The 13,218-nt window shown below is 37.5% G+C and overlaps 1 protein-coding gene across 1 annotated transcript; it reads right to left on the minus strand.

Moving 5' to 3' along the window:
* Nucleotides 1–5,628: 5,628 nt before the first annotated feature.
* On the minus strand, nt 5,629–7,840 carry cxcr3.3 (chemokine (C-X-C motif) receptor 3, tandem duplicate 3). Its single transcript, XM_026284536.1, has 2 exons — nt 7,407–7,840; nt 5,629–6,975 (listed from the first exon to the last, which is right to left on the minus strand). The coding sequence occupies exons 1-2, from the start codon at nt 7,749–7,751 to the stop codon at nt 6,217–6,219; spliced, it is 1,104 nt and encodes a 367-aa protein (XP_026140321.1). The 5' UTR covers nt 7,752–7,840; the 3' UTR covers nt 5,629–6,216.
* Between the last annotated feature and the right edge of the window lie 5,378 nt (nt 7,841–13,218).

The raw sequence follows: 13,218 nt of genomic DNA on the forward strand, positions 1-13,218 counted from the left end.
AGTTGGCACATTAGTTCTCAAGCAGAAAAAAGGACAGGTTGATTATTGCTGTTTAGCGTTTCTATTAATCTATGATGTGTCCCTGTTTGCCTACAGGGACATAAAAAAATTAATTAAAAGTGATACGTGGACCAAGGTGTCTGAGATTGTTCATTTTAAGTAAAGGATCCTAATATTTCGTCCACAACAATATTTAATGAGGTTATAACTCCTTGTGGTTAGTCTGCACGAGATCAACAAGCTTATTGCTTTGCGGCCGCTTTAAATACAAAATAAGCATTCGATCTACGTTAGAGCGTCTGAGCGCTCACAAATCTTTCTGCAGCGTCGTGAGCAGAGTGGCAAGAGCGATTTTTGACGCCCTAGATGCCGGCGGTGTGAACGCACAGTTAGGCTTCGGCTATGGCTGAAGTGTTGTTGTGAAAGTAGGGGCAGAGCATAGAGACTATGCCGTTTCTCGGTTGTTACTCTACGGTAGACCAATTCACTTTATTGAGGCATACTGCCCCCATCTGGTATGGAATGTGGAGTATGACTTGATTTTTTTTGCCAAACATTACAGATGGCACCTTTAATCTTGCTTTCAGAAATTTCTCTTTGTTTTAGCAACTGTATATTCTCAACCGCGCTACATTTTTATGCACACCTGACCTGATGCATTAAAGCACACATATTTTAGAGAGGTAACAAATTACAGATTTTTTTTTTTACAAATTTCTATTTTGTCAAAATGGATCACTTGCTGTTGCTTGGCAGATTTGTTCAATGGATTGTGAGCATCTTAAAATCATGTAAATTATGAAAATTACATTATATTATTATTGAACAGTATTCAATTTTGATGTATAAAAAACGTCCCTGCATCATTTTCAGTGTACTAACATAAAACCTTAAGCTGTAATGCCAGAAATCTGCTTTATTTTTAAATGCTGTAAAACTACAACACAGTAGAAGAAAATTATCAATTGTCATGGGAGTAAAGGGGCTCAGACTCAATGTGTGGTGATATAACCCCTGAGGAGCATATACTGAGGGACAATATTGAAATAAAATTAGTGTAGGTGCTCCAAGATGCAGAAGAGGCAGAGCTTCAGCTTACCACATTGTCAGTTTTCTGCAGTATGAGATCAGTGTGATATGTGTGATAAAATTAAACATGCTATAGCAAGTAAATCACAGACTGTAACAGAAAGATGGGTAACATGTTTCCTTCCACTGTAGAAGAATTGTGGTAGAAATGGCAGCTGTCATCTTGAGCCGGTAATGCAATTTGGAGCCAGACAGAGTCTGTGCAGTAGTGATGGTGAAGTAGAGGCACAGTATCACGGTCCTGCCTAAGGTCCCATAGACCCAATCACAAAATCATGATGCCACACCCCGTTTGTAGCATCAAATAATTCACTAAACCAAACTTATAAGAAAAATGAACACTTTAATATTTAGAGTGATATTTTAATATTTGATACAGTGTGAGAGGAACTACATAAAATGACAGAATCCATCTTTGGGAAATATTTATTTGAAATGCAATTTGATTTTGTAATTTGACTCATGCCCCATTCATTTACACAGAGAGGGTGGGGTTCAGAATGGAGAATAAATTATTTTGTGAGTGTATGCTGCACACTTGGTAAGGTCTTCTAGGCATGACTTTTTTTTTCCTGGACCTGACTTTGTTGATGACAGCAAGGTGAGGATTATGTTTGCATTGAAAGAAAGACTACACAAATACAAATGCAGTTCACTTCAACTAGCCTACTAATGAATGGGAGAAACTGAACAAAAAAAAACTTCAAAAAGTAATTGCATCACTGCAGCTGCAGTTAGAAGCAGAGCCTTTGGATTTGGGTTAGAAGCTCCGGTTCCCACGGAAACGTCTCATTTATGTACGTAACCCTCGTTCCGTTATGTCAACGACATATGAGGTCTCACTTGGGATGCCAATCATCTCTGAGTTTAAGAGAAAATGCCAATGAAAATTGCCTAGTGGATTTTATATACCTGAGCCATTCCCTGTGCCTATGGGTATAAATAAGCGACAGGTGCATCCACTCTTCAGGTTTTACACTGAGGAGCAGAGAACATGTCCCGGCAACAGCGATTGGTTCAAGGTTGTGGAATGATGTCTCCGTTCCCTCCATCAAGGAACGAGGCTACGTACGTTACCCAGAACATCTTGCGTCAACATCTTGGACGGAAGCTTGTGTAGGGCCTGACTCGCAGATCCAGGATAGGACTCAAGACTCGCAGATCCAGGATAGGTAGAAAGCCACCGCTTTTCTTGGGTACAATGAAGTAAGGTTTGTAAAACCCGCTCCTCATCTCGGCTGGAGGGACCGGCTTGATTGCATCCTTCGCCAGCAGGACAGCAATCTCCTTGTGCAAGACAGAGGCATCCCGGACTGCCACCAAAGTCTCGAGAGAACTTGGGAGGTCGCCTGGCGACCTGAATCGTGTAACCAAGCCGAATCGTCCGAATGAGTGAGACTTAGGTCTCTGCAGAGCAAAAGCGGCGTTTATCACCTTGTGGGTGTTTTCAAACTGCTGGGTGTTTCTAAATCATGCAATCTAAATGATCCCCCTTATCCAACCCCACCCCTAAAAACACCCAGATCTGGTAACTCCTATTTACTTTCCTGCAGAGACCTATAATTGGAATGAGTCAGCGTAAGCTACCCCCCCCCAAACTCCGTACAAGTGGCACCAAGGGAAAGTCGACATACCCGCAGTGGTGCAGCGATGGGGAGCAGTGGCGCCCCAAAAATATTTTAATGATATTCGGTCATGGTCGGTCGGATCATTTGAAATAAAGATGCCAATTTAACCTTTGTAATTTATATAGTACTAGACACAATTTTGAAATACATAGGCCTACACTTTATTGGCTGAATAACTGGCGCGAAGATGATGCACAAGCTCAGTCTGCAGGTAGAGATGGAGGCGGCAAGAGAAAAGGTGAAGACTGGGGAACAACGCCTCTGTTTTTAGTAAAACATGATTTTGACGACTTCATCACTGCAGGGAACACAAGAAGCTCAGTCTTTGCCAGGTTGCCAGGTTTTATATAAATAAATTTGAGAGGGTGCCCTTTTTCCCTCACCTGCCTAACGAAATGTCTGTGCATGGTGATTCAGAATCAGTAGAATCAGTAACCGACTTTAAACGAGTGAACCAATTAATAAAAAGAAGCCACAAATTAAATTAAGGGAACAAGCTAACAAAATAAAACAGAGGCTACTTTATCTTTTTTTCAGCATATCATGTCTGGGGCTCTCTATTACAGCCAGGCACACAAAGGCCTACTACTAAGAAATGTGAAGCATATACTCCAGTACACGTTAAAAATATCCCCAAAATAACCACTAGATGTCACTGCTACGGCAAATCTGTCACAGTGCATTCACATTTTGTTAGAATTTCCCCCATATAAATTCACACTTTATACCCAATGACAAGGCAAAAGAGACTTTGCAGTTTTATAATAACTTTAAAAACATAAAACTGATTTTTTTTTTTTTTTTTTTTTTTTACATTTCTGACATTCAGATGTCTTTGATACAACACTTTAAATTTAGTTCAGATGAGTCCCATTTCTATGGATATTCTTTGAGATGTTTCCGCACTTTGATTGGAGTCTACCTGTGGAGAATGCAGCTGACTGGACATCTGAAAAGGCACACACAACATCTCTAACAGCAAAAAAAGTTTCTCGAGAAAAAGAAAATAAGCCATCAAGTCAAAGATACCATTTTTCACAGACTTAATAGCACATAGTATAGAGCCTTCACAGCATGGATACTTAATTGTATTTGTTAGGTGTCAGATGAAAGTGAACATAAAGCCATAAGTGTTAATTATCTTTCGAGTTATAAAATACTAATAATAAAGTACCTATATTTAGCACTTTTCATGAGTTCGCCTGCCTATTCAGTCTTGATAGATAATGGTAAGCTGCAAATGGTTTGTTTTCCTTGAAGGAGTCTCGAACCTGAAGCTCAGCTCAACAACTGGATGATGAAATGACTGCTGCTTTACACGCTGGTGATTGACAGGACTGAATGATTAGGCTCCGCCCATTCACAACCCAGTTCTCAAAAGTCGACAAAAAAGTCCAAGACATGTTAAAACAAGTTTGTGTATACACATATTGTAAGAATTAAACAAGTTATTCCAGTGCTCTCAGCCATCATCTACCAGGGTTACTACAGCACACACAGACACACACACACACACTACTTTTTTCGACCTCTCAAAAAATAAAAGGAGCTACAAAAACACATTTCAAAACACTGGATGCAAATCATGTGTCAATAGCACTTACTAAAAGACAGAGAAAAAGGAAACAACTTAACTATCACATTTTACCAAAAAAAAACTGTCAGACACAGTAACTTAAACAGAATAGCACAGGAAATGAACCCTTAAAAAAAAGCAGCTTCCTCATACTGCAACCAGTGTGAATATATTTTTTAAATTCTGAAAATTCAACTACATCTACTCTCATTTTGTTTATTTTTCTTACTTTAATGATGACTCATGGGTAATGTCTGATAGAATATTGATGATCTCATTATCACATGACAATGCAATCATGCTGTCCTTTTCACATTAATGCTCACCACATGTTCTGTTTCAGAAGATGAGGAAATTAAGCATCACATGTTTTTGTGTGTGTGTGTGTGTGTGTGTGTGTGTGCATGGCCTCAGAACACTTTAGAATACAAATAACTTTCTAAGAAAACAATCTACTGAAAAAGGACTGTCACTGGAATGGATTATGTGTATTAAATGTTTACAGATATGTAAAAAATACTACACTACTACACACAGGCCCTTCTGTTGTTTAGGATCCGGTCATCCTGACAGTATTTCGAAAGGACACTACACTGCAACACAGTACAAAACTAGAGCATGTACAATGCCCCATTTTCTGACTGTACATCACATTGTCTGCTCTGTCCATGGGATATTCCACTAATGACAACACCAAAAAAATTATGTCTGAAAATCCCAACAACAGTCTTTGCCAATTTCCAATTCACCCCTTACATAAAGAGCTATGAATAACTCACAGGAAGAAAGTTCTTCCTCCAAAAGGGTTCAGGAGAACACTTGGTTATGCAACATGGGAAAAGAATCCCTTATGACCCCATCTCACAGAAAACTACACAAAATGATGTCAAATGATTATTCTCTCAGCATTATTTGATGAGCAATGAGTAAAAAGTCATTTTCAATATATTTTCTATTTAATAACCATTACTATACTGAGCTTTATTAAAATCTACTAAGGACACTAGTCCAAAGTAAAGAGAAGAATTTGGGTGGGACATAAAAATACCATTGTGTTCCGTTATACATTTAACACTTATGTAAGTAACAGGACACACCCTTCCAGAGACCACTGACTTGAAGACATCAAAAAAAAAAAAAAAAAAATGAAAAAAAAAAAGTGTAAGAAACCGCTTAGCAAGTTGACTTCCTGTCACTGGAGCCGAAATTCAAAATAAAAATCTTATTCATCAGTGTATCCGCTGATGCTACTGAGTAAATTCATTAAAAAACTATTTGTCCTACCTACAACAGATTTAGAAGATAGAAATACATTTATTGTACAAACATGAATGTAACATAGACAATGTTTTAATTTAAATGGCACAGTTAAATATATACATATTGTTATTATATATGGGCATGCATGTATGTACAAACGTTTTGAATGCTGAAATGATTTCATACAACAGTGATACATTTGACAAAAAAATTTTTTAAAAGGAAATGTTTATCCATTGACAATGATTTTGTAATTGAGTGTGAATGAAGACATCTGTTGATAATACAAGTATAGGCACAGAACCGGCTAATGGCCAAATATTGGCTGATAATTTCAGTCCATTACTACTGTTCTAGAACATGACTCCAAAACGTTTACAACAAAAATAAATAAATATGACATTTGACCAAATAAAATAACATAAAGTGCAAATGAGTTTGCCAACATTTCATAACCTTCTTTCATTTAATGTCCATCTTTTTTCATTTCATCCTTTCTCATCCATAATGACAATTTTTTCCAGAATACATGTACGGAAACCTTTAAAAGGCATCATCTGTCAACTGGTTATTTCATACTTAGTGATATCTATTAAATGTTAAATGAAGAATGCATACCATACATTTTAGGAATTACGAGATACAGATCCATGATCCATACTTTCATATATAATGATCTTGGGTTTTTATTATTTGTTTAATGTCATTCATATGTTGAAGTGAACCTTGTTTCTCCTGGACAGAAGCATTACCATTTACTTCACTAGAGTCCCAAAGTGAAACATCATTACTCTCCATTTCACAAGCATTGAACTTTATCACATTCAGAACTCGAGCCCGAAACTCTTGGGAGAGACAGAAGTAAATCACAGGATTTACAACGCAATGGAGAAGCCCAAAAACTGCTTTTATTTTGCTAGCTGTCCACTGCCTCCCTTCACAGTCTCCTTCCACTGCTGAAGAGTCGCCATCCTTTGACTGAAAAGTGTTCACAATGAAGGTAATGCTGTAGGGTGTCCAGCAGAGAAAGAAAACCAGTATGAGGACTGCAATGATAGCAATGCTTTGGCCCTTCTTCTTCTGCTGGCACTTTGAGCTGTGCCGTAACTTCAGCAGGATGATGGAGAAGCAGAACAGCAGCACAAGTACCACTGAAACAACAAGATGTGGAAGACGAGAGGCAAGACGCCAGGAATCAGGCCGATAATGGTGCATACATTCCTGGTTACTCTGATCTGTGCTACCACTGAGGAAGATCAAATCAGGGATGCACAGAAGCAGGCAGAGGACACAGATGATCAAGCAGCAACCGTAAACTGACCTAGGCTTTTTACGAGAAAACAGCTGGACTCCATGAACGATGGACAGGTAGTAGTCAGCACTGAGGCAGGCCAGCGTGAAGATACCACAGTAGAAATTGAACTGAAGAGATAATGAAAAGGAAATAGTTATTATTACAATATAGCCATAATAGACTGCTAATGACAAATTAGAAAGTGTGTTTATAACATGTTTAAAAGATGTAAATGTATTTATCATTAATTTGTACATTTTTATGGGAGTCACTCCACATTAAATTTTAAAACATGAACTAACCTTGTCTTGTAATCTAAAGGTCAAATTATCTTATATTACTTGATACTCAGTCATGAGGGTCTGTCATGGTCCTCTCTATGATATTATTTCTTGTTTTGTTTTGCACCAGAAGATCCAAAACTTGTCATTCCACACTTTGCCAGTTTGATTTTAGAGTGTGATTAACTTCCAACCATGTCTGATGGTTGCAATGTGTACAATGAATGACATCTACAATCTCATCAAACGGATACATTACGAAGCCAACAGTAACTCACCTCGAACAGAAACCCAGACAGTTTGCAGAGCTCTGTGCCCATGACCCATCCCTTAACCGCATCTACAGCCCAGAGAGGCAGTGTAAGCAGCAAGAGGGTGTCTGCGACACTCAGAAGAAGGACGAAGATGTCCATCACACCCAGGTTCAGCATCTTAAGCCACAGTATTGCCAGCACCAGTCCGTTTCCCAGCAGCCCCCATAAGAAGCCCACAGAGTAAAGCAGGGGCATGAAGACCGCCAAAGCGTCTGAGACTGTGCTGGACGGACAGATGTTCTTAGTATCATAATTCTCATAGTCGAATGTTGTGTTTTCCTCAAAGAGTCCGTGCAGCTCCACCTCCATGTTTGACTAAAATAAAACGGACTAAGAGTCAATGTGTCTGACTAAAGCTGCTCTCTATCTGTGTTGGCAGCGGTGAGTGTTTTTAAGTGCAAAGAGTCACATGCTGGGTTTTCACATGATGTCGCAATAACAGCTAAATGGAAAGTAAAACTGTGGGTTAGATGAAACGGAGGTGGTGAAGACACGCGCACATACACAAATAAACTACATTTGAACTGAGCTACCGCTTGAGTTTGCCAATGCAAACAGATATGATGAGGGTTTGTTTTTAAGTAGGCTATGCAAAACCCTTTAGCTGCTCTCGAAGTGTTAATTCCGAGAGTTGTATCAAAAACTGGGGTTGTTTGGTTCAAGATGTTCATGTTAAACATTATAGTAGGTACCACAGAACAGATTTAAGCGACAGTGACAGAATCATGAAACGTAAAATCTGCCAGAAAACACTTTCAGGTGTTGTCATGTTCCAGCTCGTCTGTGTTCCTTTGTCTTCCTTTCTAAGCAGTCCGCCTTTTCTTTAGCCTATTTCACGTAACCCGTCTATTGGGACTTGGGACGGAGTAGGCTATGTTTGTTCATTGCGATACATTTGGTTGCCGTGCACGCGCGCACAGAGTGAAAGAAAAGGAGTAGATAACGATGATTCTGCCCTCGTTAAATTTCTTCACCTTAACCCATTGCTCTCTAGTTCCTCTCTACCTACTACCCCCGTGCACTCTTGCCCCAGCCGGTTATATCTGTAAATACATTACACTAACAAACTTGGTACTGTAGCCAGTGGCGTCCCTAGAAAAAAAATTAATAGGGGTGGCCAGATGAGGCCACAGTAAATATTGGGGTGGCAAACCAAAATAAAGAAAAATAAAGTAAGGGTTTGCAATACTGACAAAAAAGACATCTCTGTGATTTCTGGGATTGCGCTGGTATTTGCGCTGATATTTTATTCCTAATCGAGATTTCCGCCCTCTAGAGTTTGATAGTCTAAAATGCAGCTGAATGGAGAACACACAATGGGGGAACCGCTATAAGGAACATGTTAAGTGCAGTATGGTTCTTCAGCGGTTCTTTGGGGTGATTAAGGTGATGATAGCACCACTGCCATACAAAAGATCCCTTAACAATCAAAATAAATATAGTACATTTCCCGAAGAGGTAACACTTTAGAATAAGGTTCCATTAGTTAATGTTAGTTAACTACTTTCGTTAACATGAACTAAGCAAGAACAATCCTTCTACAGCATTTATAAGTCTTAGTTCATGTTAATTTCAACATTTACTAATGCGTTATTTAAATCAAAAGTTGTGCTTGTTAACATTAGTTAATGCACTGTGAATTACCATGAACTAGCAATGAATAACTGTATTTTCATTAACTAACATTAACGAAGATGAATAAACACAGTAATAAATATATTATTCATTGTTTGTTCATGTTAATTAATACATTAATTAACATTAACTAATGGAACCTTATTCTAAAGTGTTACCCCTGAAGATAACGTGTCTCTCATCCTTTTTGCCCCCTAATTCCAGGGCCTCCACTCAAAAAAAAAACTCAGCACGGTATAAAAGTGCTTCAAAACAGCTTTAGCCATTGTAGTAAATGACTATTCATAGCTAACATATGAGAGTGAAGTAACATCTAAAATCTAAGAAGGAGAATGGGGTTCCTCTCATAGATAGGTGCTATACATAATAGCCAATTATCCACTTTTTGATGGTGGTCATAAGTGGTCATAAAAGTCACAGTTTGGCTATTGTCTGAACAAACACATACTGTAGAAATGAAGGAATTAATGAGAGTTCAGCTCTGACCCTGATCAAACACAACTAAACCAATGAGAATTATCGTTGGATCAGGGTCTAAATAAATTAAATAAAGAAATAAATATAAAATAATAATAATAAATAAACAGACAAATAAATAAAAGTATAAATACATGTACATAAATTTAATATTTTAAACATAATATCTAGAATTCTTTCACAGCAGTTGCCTAGAACACTTCAGCCATCTACTGGCCATTATAGTCATTATAATTTTGACCTAACATGAAGTCATAGTTTTTTAGTTTTTTCACTACAAATCGCTACATAAATTCTCATATTTTCTTTGTTTCATCCTAAAAAAAAATTGTAAAAAATTTGTAGTAAAGATGCACACTGAGTCTACTAGTGTATAAAAGTTTTTAAATATATACAATGTAAAAAAAAATAATGCAAGGTGATTTAATGATAGTTAAATGATAGCTCTTTAAAAAGTCTGTAAATAAGGATTTACTTGATAAAATCTTGTTAGCTCAAGTAGCTATGTTAGACCATTTTTTGGAATTATATAAAAGGATTATAAAAAGATTATAAAAATTCTCGTTAGCAGCTAAGGATTAAAAAAAAAAAAACATAGAATCAGATGAATTCAACAGAACAGTAGGCTAATCATCGTGACCTCCACTGTACTCACGCTCCATGTGACTAGTAAGACAATTCTCAAATAACCATTATGATGAGTTTTGTTCCACCCGCTTAAATGATAAAAGTACTTGCGCTGTAAAAACTATTAAGACTGTGTCTGTTCCCCGAATAGTGAGGTCAAAATATAAATATAATGTAGGATCTAGAAAAAATCTTATCGTAATTAAACCAGAAAAATGTAAAGTAAATGAACAAAAACAATTTTTAAAGTTTGGGCTCGTAAATATTAGATCATTCACACCAAAAGCAGTTATTGTAAATGAAATGATCACAGATAATAGTTTTGATTTACTCTGCTTGACTGAAACCTGGCTAAAACCAAATGATTATTTTGGTCTAAATTAGTCTACTCCACCAAACTACTGTTATAAACATGAGCCCCGTCAGACTGGTCGTGGCGGAGGTGTTGCAACAATATATAGATAGTGATATTCTCAATGTTACCCAGAAAACAGGATACAGGTTTAACTCTTTTGAAATACTTCTGCTAAATGTTACTCTGTCAGACATGCAAAAGAAATCTAATGCATCTCTTGCTCTGGCTGCTGTGTATAGACCACCAGGGCCGTATACAGAATTCCTAAAAGAATTTGCAGATTTCCTCTCAGACCTTCTAGTTACAGTTGATAAGGCGCTAATCATGGGAGATTTTAATATTCACGTTGATAATGCAAATGATACATTAGGACTTGCATTTACTGACCTAATAAACTCCTTTGGAGTCAAGCAAAATGTCACCGGGCCCACTCATCGTTTGAATCATACACTACATTTAATTATATTGCATGGAATCGATCTTACTGCTGTAGCTATTGTACCTCAAAGTGATGATATTACAGACCATTTCCTTGTATCATGCATGCTGCGTATCACTGATATTAACTATATGTCACAGCGATTACCGTCTGGGCAGAACTATTGTTCCAGCAACCAAAGAAAGATTCGCAAATAACCTGCCTGTTCTATCTCAACTGCTATTTGTACCCAAAAATACACATGAATTAGAGGAAATTACTGACAACATGGGCACTATTTTCTCTAATACATTAGAAGCTGTTGCCCCGATCAAATTGAAAAAGGTTAGAGAAAAACGTACTGTACCATGGTATAACAGTAATACTCACTCTCTCAAGAAAGTAACTCGTAGTCTTAAACGCAAATGGAGAAAAACTAACTTAGAAGTTTTTAGAATTGCATGGAAAAACAGGTTGGAAAAACAGTATGTCCAGCTATAGACAGGCTCTAAAAACTGCTAGGGCAGAGCATATACACAAACTCATTGAAAATAACCAAAACAATCCAAGGTTTTTATTTAGCACAGTGGCTAAGTTAACAAATTACCAGACGCCACCTGATTCAAATATTCCACCAACGTTAAATAGTAATGACTTTATGAATTTCTTCACTGATAAAATAGATAACATTAGAAATACAATAGCGAATGTAGATTCTACAGCATCTAACACTTCAGTTTCATCCATCGCATCCAAAGATAAACTGCAGTGCTTTACAACCATAGGACAGGAAGAGCTAAATAAACTTATCACTGTATCTAAACCAACAACATGTTTATTAGATCCTGTACCCACTAAATTACTGAAAGAGCTGTTACCTGTAGCCGAAGAACCGCTTCTCAATATCATTAACTCGTCAATATCTTTAGGTCACGTCCCAAAACCATTCAAGCTGGCGGTTATCAAGCCTCTTATTAAGGAAACCAAAACTAGATCCTAGTGTACTGGCAAATTATTGGCCTATTTCAAATCTTCCATTTATGTCTAAAATTTTAGAAAAAGTTGTGTCTGCTCAATTGGGCACCTTCCTGCATAAAATGATGTGTATGAAGAATTTCAGTCAGGTTTTAGGCCCCACCATAGCACAGAAACTGCACTTGTTCAAATTACAAATGACCTGCTTCTTGCGTCAGATCAAGGCTGCATCTCATTTCTAGTCTTACTTGATCTTAGTGCTGCGTTCGACAACATAGATCATGACATACTCATAGATCGATTACAAAACTATACAGGTATTCAAGGGCAGGCTCTAAGATGGTTTAGATCCTACCTGTCCGATCGCTACCATTCTGTTTACTTAAATGGGGAGTCATCTCATTTATCATCAGTAAAATATGGAGTGGCACAAGGATCCGTCCTAGGTCCCCTTCTATTTTCAATATACATGTTGCCCCTTGGTAATATTATCAGAAAATACGGAATTAGCTTCCACTGTTATGCTGATGATACTCAGCTATATATCTCAACGAGACCAGATGAAACTTCCCAATTATCTAAGCTAACAGAGTGTGTTAAAAATGTAAAAGATTGGATGACAAATAATTTTCTCCAATTAAATTCGGATAAGACAGAGATACTAATTGTTGGACCAAAAAACACTACACAGAATCTTGTAGATTACAATCTGCAACTAGACGGATGTACTGTTACTTCCTCTACAGTCAGAAATCTGGGTGTTATATTAGACAGCAATTTGTCTTTTGAAAATCATATTTCCAATGTTACAAAAACTGCATCTTCCATCTTAGAAACATTGCCAAGCTACGAAACATGTTATCTGTTTCTGATGCAGAAAAGTTAGTTCATGCATTCATGACCTCTAGAGTGGACTATTTTAATGCACTTCTAGGTGGTTGTCCTGCTTCGACAATAAACAAGCTACATGTAGTCCAAAATGCAGCAGCTAGAGTCCTTACGAGGTCAAGAAAATATGATCATATTACCCCAATTTTACAGTCCCTGCACTGGCTACCTATTAAGTTCCGTATCAGTTACAAATTATCATTACTTACCTATAAGGCCCTAAATGGTTTAGCTCCTGCGTACCTAACTAGCCTTCTACCACGTTACAACCCATCACGCTCCCTATGGTCACAAAACGCTGGACTTTTGGTAGTTCCTAGGATAGCAAAGTCCACTAAAGGAGGTAGAGCTTTCTCACATTTGGCTCCCAAACTCTGGAATAGCCTTCCTGATAATGTTCG

Source organism: Carassius auratus, chromosome 16 (genome assembly GCF_003368295.1).
Source record: "Carassius auratus strain Wakin chromosome 16, ASM336829v1, whole genome shotgun sequence".
Lineage (NCBI taxonomy): Eukaryota > Metazoa > Chordata > Actinopteri > Cypriniformes > Cyprinidae > Carassius > Carassius auratus.